This window comes from Sciurus vulgaris (genome assembly GCF_902686455.1).
Source record: "Sciurus vulgaris genome assembly, chromosome: 2".
In the NCBI taxonomy this organism is placed as follows: domain Eukaryota; kingdom Metazoa; phylum Chordata; class Mammalia; order Rodentia; family Sciuridae; genus Sciurus; species Sciurus vulgaris.
The window spans coordinates 150,907,451-150,921,115 of NC_136462.1; the positions used below are offsets into that span (position 1 = coordinate 150,907,451).

The 13,665-nt window shown below is 39.3% G+C and overlaps 1 protein-coding gene across 4 annotated transcripts in view; it reads left to right on the plus strand.

The window, feature by feature from the left end:
• The window catches only part of LOC306654118 (endophilin-A3), a 578,788-nt gene that overhangs the window by 312,694 nt on the left and 252,429 nt on the right, over positions 1 to 13,665 (plus strand). For all 4 annotated transcript variants that reach the window (XM_079127387.1, XM_079127380.1, XM_079127379.1 and 1 more), the window contains one exon: positions 11,684 to 11,811. In XM_079127387.1, the coding sequence (XP_078983513.1) occupies positions 11,684 to 11,811 (128 nt within the window). The remainder of the gene's footprint in view (positions 1 to 11,683; positions 11,812 to 13,665) is intronic.

Here is a 13,665-nt window from a genome sequence, read left to right on the forward strand (position 1 = left end):
TACCTTCCTTGCAGTCTTTGCATTTTCCTTGACAGTCCAACTAGATTAACCTTTGTCAGGGCCTTGGCTAAATGGGGCTTGCTGAATGTTACTTATTGGGGTAAGTGGATTTTAACTTTGTTTAGCCTGTGAAACCCTGGCTAACCTGGAAGACATGTTGTTCTGAGCCTTGAATGTCTAGCAGTCATCTAGACTGGCTTTTGTTATCTAACCAGGGAGACTAACCTAATGTTTATAGACAAGGGATTGGGATTTTGGTGTCAACTCTTCCAGTCTTTGGACCACCGGTCTCAGGAGTGCAGATTTCCCTGTCCCCGTTTTCTCTTCATCTGGGGTGACATACCAGCCAGGGGTGGCCCAGAGCATGCAGAAGGAGAGGCATGAGGTAGGAACAACATGCTCGTTTCTAGCCAGGCACAGTGGTACAGGCCTGTAATCCCAGACTCAGGAGGCTGAGGCAGGAGGATCACAAGTTCAAGGTCAGCCTGAGCAACTTATTGAGGCCCTAAGCAAGTTAGTGAGACCCTGTCTAAAAATTAAAAACAAAAAGGGTTTGTGGATGTGGCTCAATGGTAAGGCACCCCTGGGTTCCATTCCTGGTATCTCTCCCCAAAAACATGCTGGCTTCTTTCATGGCTGACTTTAGTAACTGTCAAATCGTATTTCTTGTGGGAGTTTATTTAAAGCCTATGCCTCTAAAATGTGGTCTGGGTAATATTCTTGATGAGTTGTTGGCACAAACCTGTGTTTTTCTATGTGAAAATGGCTAACCATGGATGAAAGTAAATCATGAAGAGAAGTCAGAAAAGAATTTTTTTAAAAAAAACTTGATATCGTTAAACATGAAAAACTATGCCTATTTTTTTTTCCTTAGAAAGAAAAGTCCACTGTAGATTGTCAAATATGAATGCTTTGAGTATGATTTGAGGTATGTTGAAATTAAAAGCTTCATAGGATGATTTTGTGGCTGTTAATGGAGGCTAAAAATGTGTATAAAATGTGCAATAGGAGTCTTCTTGTGAATGTTGAGAAGCACTGTACCTGAGCAGGTTACTATTTTGCTCCAATTGATGAACAGAAGGAAAACAGAGGCATGAGGTAGGAACAACATGCTTGCATTAAATCTCTAATCTGACAGTTCAAGATATTAATGATCCCTGATCATTCGAATTGTTTAGAAAAGATTTTTGTTTTCATGTTACCCAGGATAAGTTATTGTGAGAGTAAAGAGTCTTGCTCATGTGAACAGTTTTCACAATTCTACCACTATTGACATTTTAGGTTAGATAATTCTTTGTGGTGAGGGACCGCAGGATGTTTAGCAGCATCCTTGTGCTTTTACCTGCTAATTCTAGTGATAACCACCTCGCCACAGTTGCAATCACTAAGATTGTCTCCAGCTGGGCAGAACTGTCCAACTGAGAAGCACCATTCCAGAACATTTGTTGAAAAGTGTAGGGCTGGAAGTTAATAATTTGTAGCATCTGGCTTCAGGCCTTGTCCCATCAGCCTTGAGGTACCCTGAGGCAGTTTCCATAAATACTGCTTAGAGGCGTGCCAGCCTCCAGGACAGACTTCTTGGCAAGCATTCACCAAAGAGACCCTGAATTACCCCGGGGTTTTGAAGGCATAGTGGAATGACTTGTTGAACCTGAATTGAACTGACTTATCTATCAGAATAATTAACATTTTAAAAATATTGTTATTTTATAAGTCCAGCAGTTCAGAAAAAGTACAAAGGAAATGACAAAGAACCCTCAATTCCACTCTCTAGAAATAGCTAATGTTCATATTTGGGTAGTAGCATTCTGAACATAGTTCTGTAAAAATGCTATCCTGTGAAGCATGACATTTAAAAAGTATTTAATTTTGTATGAATTTAATAAATAAGGAAATGGAGTGAGACAGAAGGATTTGCTAAGCTTGAGATGAATGTTCCATCATAGTCCAATAAATTATTTCCTCAAAGATATCTCCAAGTATATCATAGAAGATTATAAAACATTAGGAGGTTAGGTATTATGTTTTAAAATTTTGTGCTTAAATCTTAATGTTATTTGATTTCCTTAAAACTTTCTTCCATCCACCTTCCAAACTTCATCATATTATTATATGTACTAATGTAACATAGTATATTTTCTATTCTAAAACCCTCATTTTCCTGTGGTTTAGTTAGGGTTCAATATTTAAATGGCTGGTGTTCATCACCATTGCTTTTTTATGACCTCTACAATCCTGTTTTTAAAATTTTGAACCTCCTCCTTGCTAATTCGATTTCATCATCAACTTTTTAAAGAAAGATTGAGGGTTATTTTTTTTTCACATTTTAAAATATTGTTGCTGAGTGTAACTGTGTATATGTGTATGCACGTGTGTGTGCGTGTGTTAAAATATATGTGACACAAATTTGCCATTTGACCCATTCTCACAGGTACGGTTTGCTGGCATCAGGTGCATCCACATGGTCGTACGACTGTCAGCACCATCCACCTCCAGAACTTGTTCATCTTGTAAAGCTGACGCTGCACCCAGTGGGCAGCCACTCCCCATCCTTTCCCTTTCCCGGCCCTGGCAGTCACCTTTCTGCTTCTTGTCCCTGTGGATTTGCCCACTCTAGGTTCTCATAAGTGGCGTCAGACACATTTGTCCTATGGTGCCTGGCTCTTTTCACTTAGCAGAGTGTCTTTAGGGTTCATGATGTGCCAGCATTGCACTCCTTTTTAAAGTTAAAAAAAAAACAAAAAAACCTTTTTAGTTGTTCTTTTTAGTTATGCATGACAGTAGAGTCTATTTTGACATATTTATACACAGATAGAGTATATCTTATTCTAATTTGGATCCCCGTCATATGGATGTACATTGAGATTCACTGTGGTATATTCATATACGTACACAGGCAAGTCATGTCAGATTCATTCTGCTGTCTTTCCTATTCCTATCTTGGCTCCCTTCCCTTTATTCCTGTCTAATCCACTGAACTTCTCTTCTTCACAATTCACAATAGCTAAGCTGTGGAACCAACCCAGGTGCCTATCACCATGTGAATAGATAAAGAAAATGTGGAATGGAATATTATTCAGAATGGAATATTCTGAATATGGAATATTATTCAACTATAAAGAATGATTTTATGACATTCACCAGTAAATGGATGGATCTAGAGACTACAATGCTAAGTGAAATAAGCCCATCCCAAAAAACCAAAGGCACGTGCCCTTTAAAAATCGTGTGGCCTCAGTTAGTTTTAATTATTGCCATTCTGCAATGTAAATCCTATTTTTAATTTTTTAATTTTCTTGAGAAGTGAGAGAGCTAAAATTTTATGTGAAATCTCTAGATGTTTAAATCTTAGCAAATGTTTTCTTTTGTGGCAAAATATACAAGTAAATGAGGTCAAATTCCTCCTGGGGACCATTGTTCTCCCTTTGTCTTAGTCACCGAGGTCACTACTCTTATCCTGAACACAAGGGCACTGGCATCCCACCTCAAGGGTAGAGTGGAGGATAGTCCTGAGGCATGAATGAGATCAGTATTTACCATAGTCTTGTAACATGGAAGCCCAGGAGTTGACCTAGCACCTCCTTTCCTCCTGTGTCTGGCCAGCTGCCAGGTCCTGTGGGTTCCTGTATCTTGAGGCTTCCTACCTGTATCCTCCTCTTTCACACAGTGCTACCAACGTGGATAATCTGGGCTCTGGTGTGCACTATTTCAAGGGCCACTTTGATTCACCTTCTGATGTGAAGATCTGCTCCCTCAGTCCTTCTCCATACTCCTTCCTGCCAGAGCCCTTTTTCCAAAATACAATCTGCTGAAGTCACTCCGTTGCTTAAAAATATTTTGGTGGTCCAGTAAATTACTGTGCTGGAAGCTCTGCTTTGCCCTACAGATCTACTCTCTGCACTTCCCCACCCTGTGCTGCACCCCCTGGGTTGCTGACCTGTATGAATAGCATCAGTGGTCTCTCTGCCCTCTGTTTCCTGGTGGACTTGGCCAATGGTGACATTGCAGGGTATTAGAGAGGAGGAGAGAGGTGAGTGTATTTCCCCAGCTGTCTGTGGGCTATTGGGCTTTGTGATTCTTTTCCAAAGCCCATAGCTTCTCACAGGCAGCTGTTTTGTACAGCCTCGCCTGCCATCACCCCACAGCACGCAGGTCCCAAGCAGATCGTGGCAGTCGTACAGCCCAGGAGGCTGCACCTTGTGTTTTCCCTGTACCCCGTCCACTCCCAATTCAATAGTGTGTTCTTAAGATGTGCCCCAAACAGGACTTAGCAAACACGTTTGTATTGGAGGAATAATGAGAAATATGTGGTCCCTGGAGTTTGGGATAGAATGTGAGTAGGACCTGGGAGGAATGGAGCTGGAGAATGAGGCAGAGAAAGCCTGTGGGTGTGGCACACCTGTCCTGAGGCATCAGTGAAGGGATTTATAACTGGTAAAATAATTGGGAACACATGGGCTAGGAAAGGGCAGACCACATCCAGAGGGCATTGGCTCTCAGGGTAATGAGTTTTTTAGAAGTATATATTATCAGAAAAGAGTAGACTGGATTGGAAAAGTGAGGGGTGAGCTGTAGGAATATGGAGCAGTTCTCAATGGTACCTAGCACACAGCTTCAGATACGTTGGTATTTAATATGTCATGGTTGAACTGAATTTCTGAGTCTATATGACAGCTTGAGTGACATTTTTATGTCATTTACCCTGTTCATATTTTTAGTTTTTTGTTGTTCAAGATCTGAAGGTGGTAGTAACCTGAAAGAATGTATTTACTGTTAACAAAATCTGAGTCATTTGAGATCTCCTTAAATAACCTTTGTGGGAACTTTGGAATGAACCTTTATTTGATGTCTGGGAAGTAATATCCCAGTGGAACTCATTTTATTTGGTTTTTTTTTTAATATGAAGCTGTTAATATAGCATTTCCAATAAGTGACCTTATATGTGAAATCTGTGTTTAATTACTCATGTTTTAGCAAGACTGGTAGAACTGTACTCTTCATTATAAGTCATAGATTTAAGGACTTGTCAGGAAAATGTTTTATGATTTGATTTATGCCTAGGGATCCAAGAAAGGCAAGCAGTGCTTGACTCTCTATGAGATTGTGAACACACTCCTACAATATTCTTGGCTTTTACCAAGTCCTATTATATAATGAGTAAACAAAATCTTTTTTGAATTTTTCATCCAAAATATTCCCCAGCTAGAACTTTACTTAGGAAAATATGATTTCCTAAGAGATCTTTAAGCCTGATAGCTTTAACCAAACAACACAAAGTGCATATTGTTTCTTCGGGTGTGTTTTTATAGGTTTCCCTTTAGTGTTTTACTTTCCCCTTTAAAAATAGAAGAACTTATACTGTCTCTCATTGCACAAACTATACATATTCATTCTTTTTAAATTTGTTCTAATTAGTTATATTTATTCTTTTTTTTTTTTTTTTTTTGCAGTGTTGGGGATTTGAACCCAGGGCCTTGTGCTTGCAAGGCAAGCACTCTACCAACTGAGCTATATCCGCAGCCCTATTTATTCATTCTTTAACATTAAGAAATAGAGATGAGCAAATAATAAGAACCTTACATTTAACCCGTGCTGTGGGAGATGAGAGGGGTGTGTGATGCTCTGCCCATGGTTCCAGCAGAATTGGTGTGCCCCTGGGAAAACCAGTGTCCCAGTTCTCTTAACCAAGGCTCCAGGAATTGCCCTGTTGCAGTACCTCCTTACCCTGGGTTCCTTGTGTCTGTTGTTCTAGGCAATTGAAGATTGACACTGCCTCACTGTGTCCTTTCACCTCTCTTTTGCTGCTGCTCTCTGGTTTGAGAGCTACTTGAGGGCCAGATTCATGCTTGTCCTCCTAGGACATTGAGCACAGAGCCTTGAACTTTGTTGTGTGTTCGTGTGAGAAAATGAGCAAATGCATCCCAGTCCACAAATGTCGGTCAGGAACGTGCATTCCTCATGAAATAACCTAGATAAAATGAAATACTTTAGAAAACCAGAAGTACAGCTCCGCTTACAATAAGGGTGGGTAGAGTAAAAGACTTCATTGAGATATAGAAAGAATGTTGCGGTCCAGCGGAGCACAGCAGCAGATGTGTTTGATCCATGATGCAAAATGCTGTGAGTGGTGACAGGTCCGCTGCTGCATTTGACTAGATTCCTGGTGGTGAGGGGAAGTGGAGAACACACTAGTCAGTGGGTCCATGAAGAAAACAGGATTTGTATAGGGCAAGTCAGAAAGAAGTTCTGCTTGGACTCTGGAACATGTGGTTCTTGAAGCCATGGTGGATCACCTATAAAGTGGGAATGGGAATATCTACCTCAAGGGCTTGTGCAGAAAGTGAGAGAGAAGGCAGGAGAACTGCTGGCATGTAGGACTCACTCTGTACGAAAGTAGCTGCCTCACCTAGGGCACAATTGTTTTGGTCTCCCTCTAGGCCTTGCTGTTGGGTCTAGTCCCAGGCAGGGACACCGAGCAATGTTTGTTAAATCAGACTTGGATTGGGTTCTAACAATTAACCTTTTCAAATAAAATTAACATGGAATTTAAATAATTACTTGATAGGTGTTTGAAAAGGAGGAACTGGGAACAGGGGTACCCAACTGATAAACACAGAAGTTGCTCGAGGCTGATACTTTGGCTATATTTTATTGTCACTAGATTTCATGGCTGGCCACAGTGAGGCTGCTACATACCCCTTCCCTCAGGAGGCTTGCCACCACCACCACGCAGCCTGAGAGTACAGACTCTACCCTGCCTGGTCCAGTTCCTCCTCAGCACATTTCTACCCTCCCTGCCTCCTGCCATTTGACCACAGTGATTGGTATTGTTTCATGTTTTTATTGTAACATTAAACTGTGTTCACAGATTCCAAGTCTGATTAGTTGGCTGCTTAAGAGACTTTATGGTCTGCTTACCATTTTTTTTTTTAAGTAGAAATATGTGTTAATGGAATTCTCAAAGATTAGGGAGCTGTGTCCAGCACGTTTATCAGCAACTCGGGTGAACACATGGATGCTGCAAAACTGGGCGGAATGGCTCACAGATGGGTGATGGGATCAGGGCTGAAGCAGACCTCAGCAGGCTGGTATCCTGGGCCAAAACCAACAAGAGGAAATTCAGTAGTGATTAATGTTAAGTCTTGCATAAGCACAAATGGAACAGAGCTGGCTTTTCCATCGTTGTTGTGAAAAAACAAAACATTATTTTGAAGAAGAACAATAATTGCTGACATTTATTGAGACATTACCAACCACATTTATTGAGATGCTCTGTGATTTATTTTGTATGCTATTTTATTTAAATCCTGTTTGGGTAATGATGACCATTCCATTTAATAGACAAGTTTAGAAAGGTTAAGAAATGTATCAGATTCAAACAGCTTTTAACCATTATGTGATATTGCCTCCATTGTGAATTCCAATAAAAAGTGTGGCTGAAAAAGGAAGAAGGAAAGAAGAGAAGAAGAGAGAGAGGGAGGAAAGAGTAAAGGAAGGAAGGAGTCGAAGCTTAGGTTTCATGAAAAGGAACATGGACCATAGGGACAATGTGTGGTCTGTATTCCTCTTAGATACAGTGTTGTATTCTGGACATTGCATTCTAATTTTTTATTTATTTGTTTACTTATTTGTTCATTCATTCATTCATTCATTCATTCATTCATTCATTCATTCATTCATTCATTCATACCTGGGATTGAACCCAGTGATGTTTAACCACTGAGTCACATACCAACCCTTTTTATTTTATTTTTATTTATTATTATTATTATTATTTTATTTATTTATTTATTTATTTGGTGCTGGGGATTGAACCCAGGGCTTTATGCATGCGAGGCAAGCCCTCTATCAACTGAGCTATATCCTCAACCCTATTTTTTATTTTTGAGACAGGGTCATATTAAGTTACTTACGGCCTTGCTAAGTTGCTGAGGCTGACCTTAAACTTGTGATCCTCCTACCTCAGCCTCTTCTATCGCTGGAATTACAGGCATGGCCCACCATGCCTGGCCTGGACATTACCTTTTTGGATCAAAAGTTTACAAATATAAATGTGTGCAGAGATGGAACATAGTCATGAAAGAGCAGAACGAATGGAAGGCAGTAGATCTGGCAAGGCTCCAAGAAATACTGCTGCAGAAGAGGATCAGGACTCACTTGCCCATCATTCTAGGGGATTGGAAGTTCCAGGGCAGCAAGTTCTCGTTGTAAGAAATACAGACACGTCTTTTTTAGGAAGGGACCCTGATGGTGCTTCATTTTGCTTCAGCAGAGTTTTTTCCTGAATGTTTGCTATCATTTATGCTGCTAGGATCAAAGGGAAGAGAGAAGAACTAGGTAGAAATCAGGGACCTTATTGCTATTCTGTGGATAAACAAAAATACCTGAAAAGAGTAGGAGGGCTTTCTGGTAGGAAGTGGCATGGGGGTTTCCAAGCAATCCAACCATTTTCATGGGCTAGGAGATGAGAAAATTTTGTAGGGTCTTCTTGAGATGCTCTATTTTCTTGGAGGAGGAGAACTTCTTATTGATCCAATTAGAGAAATCAAATGCTTGTATTTTATAACATACCTATGTTAATTATTTTAGAATCAATAATTTTTTTGTAAATAAAGGTGGAAAAGTTATGGAAAGAAATATGATTCTAAGTATAAACTGAACAGCTGGGATAGTGGGAATAAAAACAATATTGCAAAGAACTCTCAACTTTCATTTAAAAATATATTTGATGATGTTTTTCAACTTTTCACATTTAACCTATCTGCATATGGAGTGACAAAATGAAAAATCAATTTCAGCTGTGTGTATTTTAAACATTTACCAAAATGATTTGGACTTACCTAACATAAATGTCCAGATGAATGTATTAAACTTCTTATTGTATTTTTTATGAATTAAAATTTTATGTTTTATATTATATTATAGGCAGAACACAGTTATGTTTGGTGGCATTTAAGGGTAGAAAATTGAACTGAACAGTGGTCTAATTAGAACAGTAAATAGTATGGGTTTAATTAGCCCCTGGTCCTGATGACAGATTTGATCAGTCGCCAGATATTTATCCTTTCCTTTCACTTGACTGTTCCTGAAATATTGCCTCTTGTAGGACTGCCTACTGTGCTATGAATAGGGAACTTGGCAAGAAGCCATAAAACCTGTGGGCCAGTGAGACTTGAGTGAAAATGATTGGAAAGCACTCTCTTTGCTCCTAGTCATTATTTCTTCATTTCAGTTTTGAAGGTCCTTTCTACAGATCCCTCTAATTTAATTTTTTTTTTTTTGGTTGGATGAGGTAACTTGCCTAAGGGCTTAAGGAAATCTGGGCAATATCTAGTTTAGTCACATGCTACAGTTTATTAGTTGCATCATGATTTCCTTTATACACTTTGCCTTTCTCCAACTTAGAACCTACCCATTAAACTCTGGTTGTTTTGAACTTTTCCATATACCAGTGGGATGTGGTTTTATTTCTTTGCTTACTAGTTTTAATTACGGTATTATGTGTTTTATTTTTTAAAAGATTGCATAAAATAACAGAAACAAACACAAAAATAAAAGATGTTAAAATCACTCAAATCCTCTTTCCTGGAGGTAATCCACATAACATTTCATTTAAATTTTTACTCCTCTCTATGCATGTACAAGTTCACCTGAATTAAAAATGATATAGGCCAGGTGTGGTAGTACACTCCTATAATCCCAGTGACTCAGAGGCTGAGGCAGGAGGATGGCAAATTTGAGGCCAGCCTCAGCAATTTAGCAATACCCTCAGCAGCTTAATGAGATCCTGTTTCAAATTAAAAAATAAACAAAACTGGGGATGTAGCTCAGAGATAAAGTGTCAAGTCATAATGTTTTCATTTCATCTTTGAAGGTCATTTTTACCTAATTTAATTATTTTTGTACCACCACCACCACCAAAAAAGATACAGCATGTATTTATTTTTATCTAGTGATTTCATTTTGCCCTAAACACATATTTTTATTATTTTTATTTATTTATTTGGTACTGGGGATTGAATCCAGGGGTGCTTAACCACTAAGCCACATCCCCAGCCCTTTTTATTTTTTATTTTGAGACAGGGTCTTGGTAGGTTACTTATGGTCTTGCTAAATTGCTGAGGCTAGCCTCAAACTTGGGGTCCTCCTGCTTCAGCCTCCCCAGTTGCTGGGATTACAGGTGTCTACCACCATGCCTGGCATAAACACATAGTTTTAAAAAAGAAATTTCAAACAACAGGAAAGTTCAGAGGTTAATAAACTGGCACCCATGATAGCACCACCTGGTTTTATCAAATTTACTATTTGCCATAAGTGGCTTAGGGCCTCGCCAAATTGTTGAGGCTGGCCTCAAAATTGTGATCCCTCTGCCTCCTCAGCCTCCCAAGTTACTGGGATTACAGGTCTGGTTTTTGGTGATAGGGGAAAATGAGACATTCAGTTGTGATTCTTCCCCAGCAGATTCGCTCCTCATCCCACCTCCTCCATTCTTAGAGATCATTTGATCTGAGGCCTTTTAGCCCACATAGTTGTACTTTTACTACTTTGTTTTTAAGTGTATATTCATAGACCTCTGTTGTCATCTGAAGATGAAGAGAAAATGCTTTGTATTTTAATTTTAATATAATTAAACCTATCAGTCTTTCCCTTTATAGTTTCTTCCTTTGTTAACATATCTAGGGCAGTCTTTCTTGCACTAACTATAATTTTATGATTTTGGTATTTATAATATAAATTTCTACTATGTCTGGAATTAATTTTGGTATTTTTATGAAGAAGCTATCTATGATTTTTAAAAATCCATTTATCACATCGATTTGTGGTCTTATACTACAGTCTTATTCTTGGGTACATTTCTGGACTCTTATTAAATTTTAATAGCTCAGATTGCTTATTGCTACATCAGTTCTATGCCCTTTTAATTGAGACAGTTTCCTTCTCATTCCCTTCATTTAATCTTTTAATATTGTGGTTAAAAAAAAAAACCCGCATAACACAAGATAAAATTTCTTAACAAATTTTGAAGTATATAGCATTGTTAACTAGAAGCACAATGTTTTGCTGCAGATCTCTACAACTGTGTAATTTTGTGTGGCTGAAACTTCATACTCATGCAATAGTAACTCCTCATTTCTCCCTCTGAGTCCCTTGAAGCTGCCATTCTACCTTCTGCTGCAGTGAGGTGGACTCCTTTAGAAATCTCATTGAGGTAGGATTATGCAGCATTTTGCCTTCTGTGACTTGCTTGTTTCGCTTAGTGTAATATCCTCAAGGTTCATCCATTACTTTGCCTGACAGGCCAGCAAGTCAGAATTTCAGTGGTGAGCACTTCTTAGGTTCAGGCTGGGACCCTTCTATGTAAGAAAAATAATGATCATAGAAGAAACGATAGAATGATATTTAACCAAGATATTTAAATTTAGGAATGATAAAATTTTATACTTAAAATCGAGCTTTGAAGCCATCTGAACAAAGCCTTCTTAACATAGAAAGACATGCATGTGCCAGCTAGTTTCTGTATAAACCTTTCTTATGTGGTTTTTGAAAACACAGCCATTCTAAAGCAAAGCATGTGTAGGCAACTCTGTGAGCAATCTAGAAGAAGAATCTGGAAGAACTGGGGAAACTTTGGGATATTTCTACCACATGTGTCTATAACTCATTATGTGTGTTTCACATTTAGACCTCAAGAAACGCTCGCTCAGATGAAGACAAAGATGGCAACTGGGATGCCTGGGGCGACTGGAGCGACTGCTCCCGCACCTGTGGGGGTGGAGCCTCCTATTCTCTGCGGAGATGTTTGACAGGAAGGTCAGTGGTGGCTTGAGCTGCCCTGTGTGGGGGGCATGTTGGTGCCTCTGGAGCGCTGGGGAGGGGCATCCCCTTGACTTGGCTTTGGAACATAATGTGACAGTGGTTGAACATCTGCTATATAGAAATATTAGTCAACTTCAAGTTAACATATGTAAATAGTAATGGACTGATTTTTAAGCGTATGGTCATATACCTCAGCCAGACAGTTCTCACAGGACTCAGGGGCACCAGGTTCACTGACTTTGAGGAAGAGAAGGCTTGCCTCATTATATCACTGAGATTTGAGGTAAGATGTTATATTGTGGGGTTTCCACCCTTGAGTGGCTGCAATTTTAATTCATTTCTCATTTATTTATTCACTCTGAGCAACCAACCCGTTGATTAATAAGGTAATGCAAGTTCTGTTTCCACATCTCAGGTATGTTTTTATTAAATAGCATTTGTAAAATATAAGATCAGCTCATTAATAAAACCCATAAGCCTGTACTCCTCCTTACTTTTTGAGACAATTTGAGATAATTCTTTATAGGACAATTTAAATCCCAGCTAGTTTCCCTCAGCTCTAAGGGAAGGCAAAGCCCCAGGTTGACTAAGCCTGACATGCTGGTCCTGGACCAAAGAAGACTCCAAGGGTCCGACAACCATTTTTCAGATTTAAGATGCTGTCAGATGAAAGAGTAAATTGATTATCACTGATGAGCTTCAAGGTATAGAGCAGAAATTTAGGGAGAATATATTTTTTCCCTAGTTTAGATTTCATCAAGGTTGCTGTTTTATGACCAAGTATGTCTGCCAGTTTCCTTAATCCTTCAGTAAATGGTTATGAAACTGAACCCGATGAACTTTCTCAATGACATTTCAATGGAATCTTGTCCTTTCTCTAGGTCTCTGGCTCCAGACCCTTTTTCTACCTTTGTTATATGTAAGGAGTTTAACACTTGCGAATTCAACTAATGCATATCCTGCCCACGTGGTTCCTATAGTCCAGGGAGACAAACAACAAAGAAGCCTCAAATTATGTGTAATTAAAAATTGTGTCTTGGGAATATGAGGTGGTTTGCCTGCTTCCTCATGTTTTCATGCTGGTGAGGAAATAAAGGCCCTACTATTCTAGGTGTACAAAGCTGTGTGGAAGTATGATGGGGATTTGGTGTAGTATTGGGATGTACTTACCCTGCTAAGGCCTGCCACAGGAGGGCCATGCACCTGAGGACCAGGGGAGAGGAAGCTTCTTATGTGAAGCATAAGTTCCTTCCCATTACTGAGTAGTCACTAGAGGGAAAGGGTTCAGGCAGAAACTAGAGTAGGGAAGGTAGGACTTTGGCACCTTTTTAACCTCCCAGGTCTGAGAAATCTGAATAATTTGCTACTAAAAATAGAGTTATAGAGGAAAGGAGTGGGGTTTGTTTGTATTCTTCTTTGTTGATTTTTAAAAAAGATATTAAATACTTGTGTTTGTTTAAAAAAGAATTTAGGGTAATACACTAAAGGCTGTGAATGAACACATTCATCCTTTTATCATTCAACCAGAATACTTACATGTTTATTGATTATTGGATTAATTTTTGAAATGATGTTGATTGTGCTTTTGCCTAGTGACATGTTTTCAAATGTGTGTGAGTTCATGCGAGAAGTTCATATCCCCGTGAATTCTGCTGCTGATGCAAAGTCTGTGGATTAAGAAGGGCAATCTCAGCTGGGCACAGTGGCCCACACCTGTAATCTCAGTGGCTTGGGAGGCTGAGGCAGGAGGATTGCGAGTTCAAAGTCAGCCTCAGCAGGGTGCTAAGCAACTCAGTGAGACCCTATCTCTAAATAAAATATAAAATAGGGCTGAGGATGTGGCTCAGT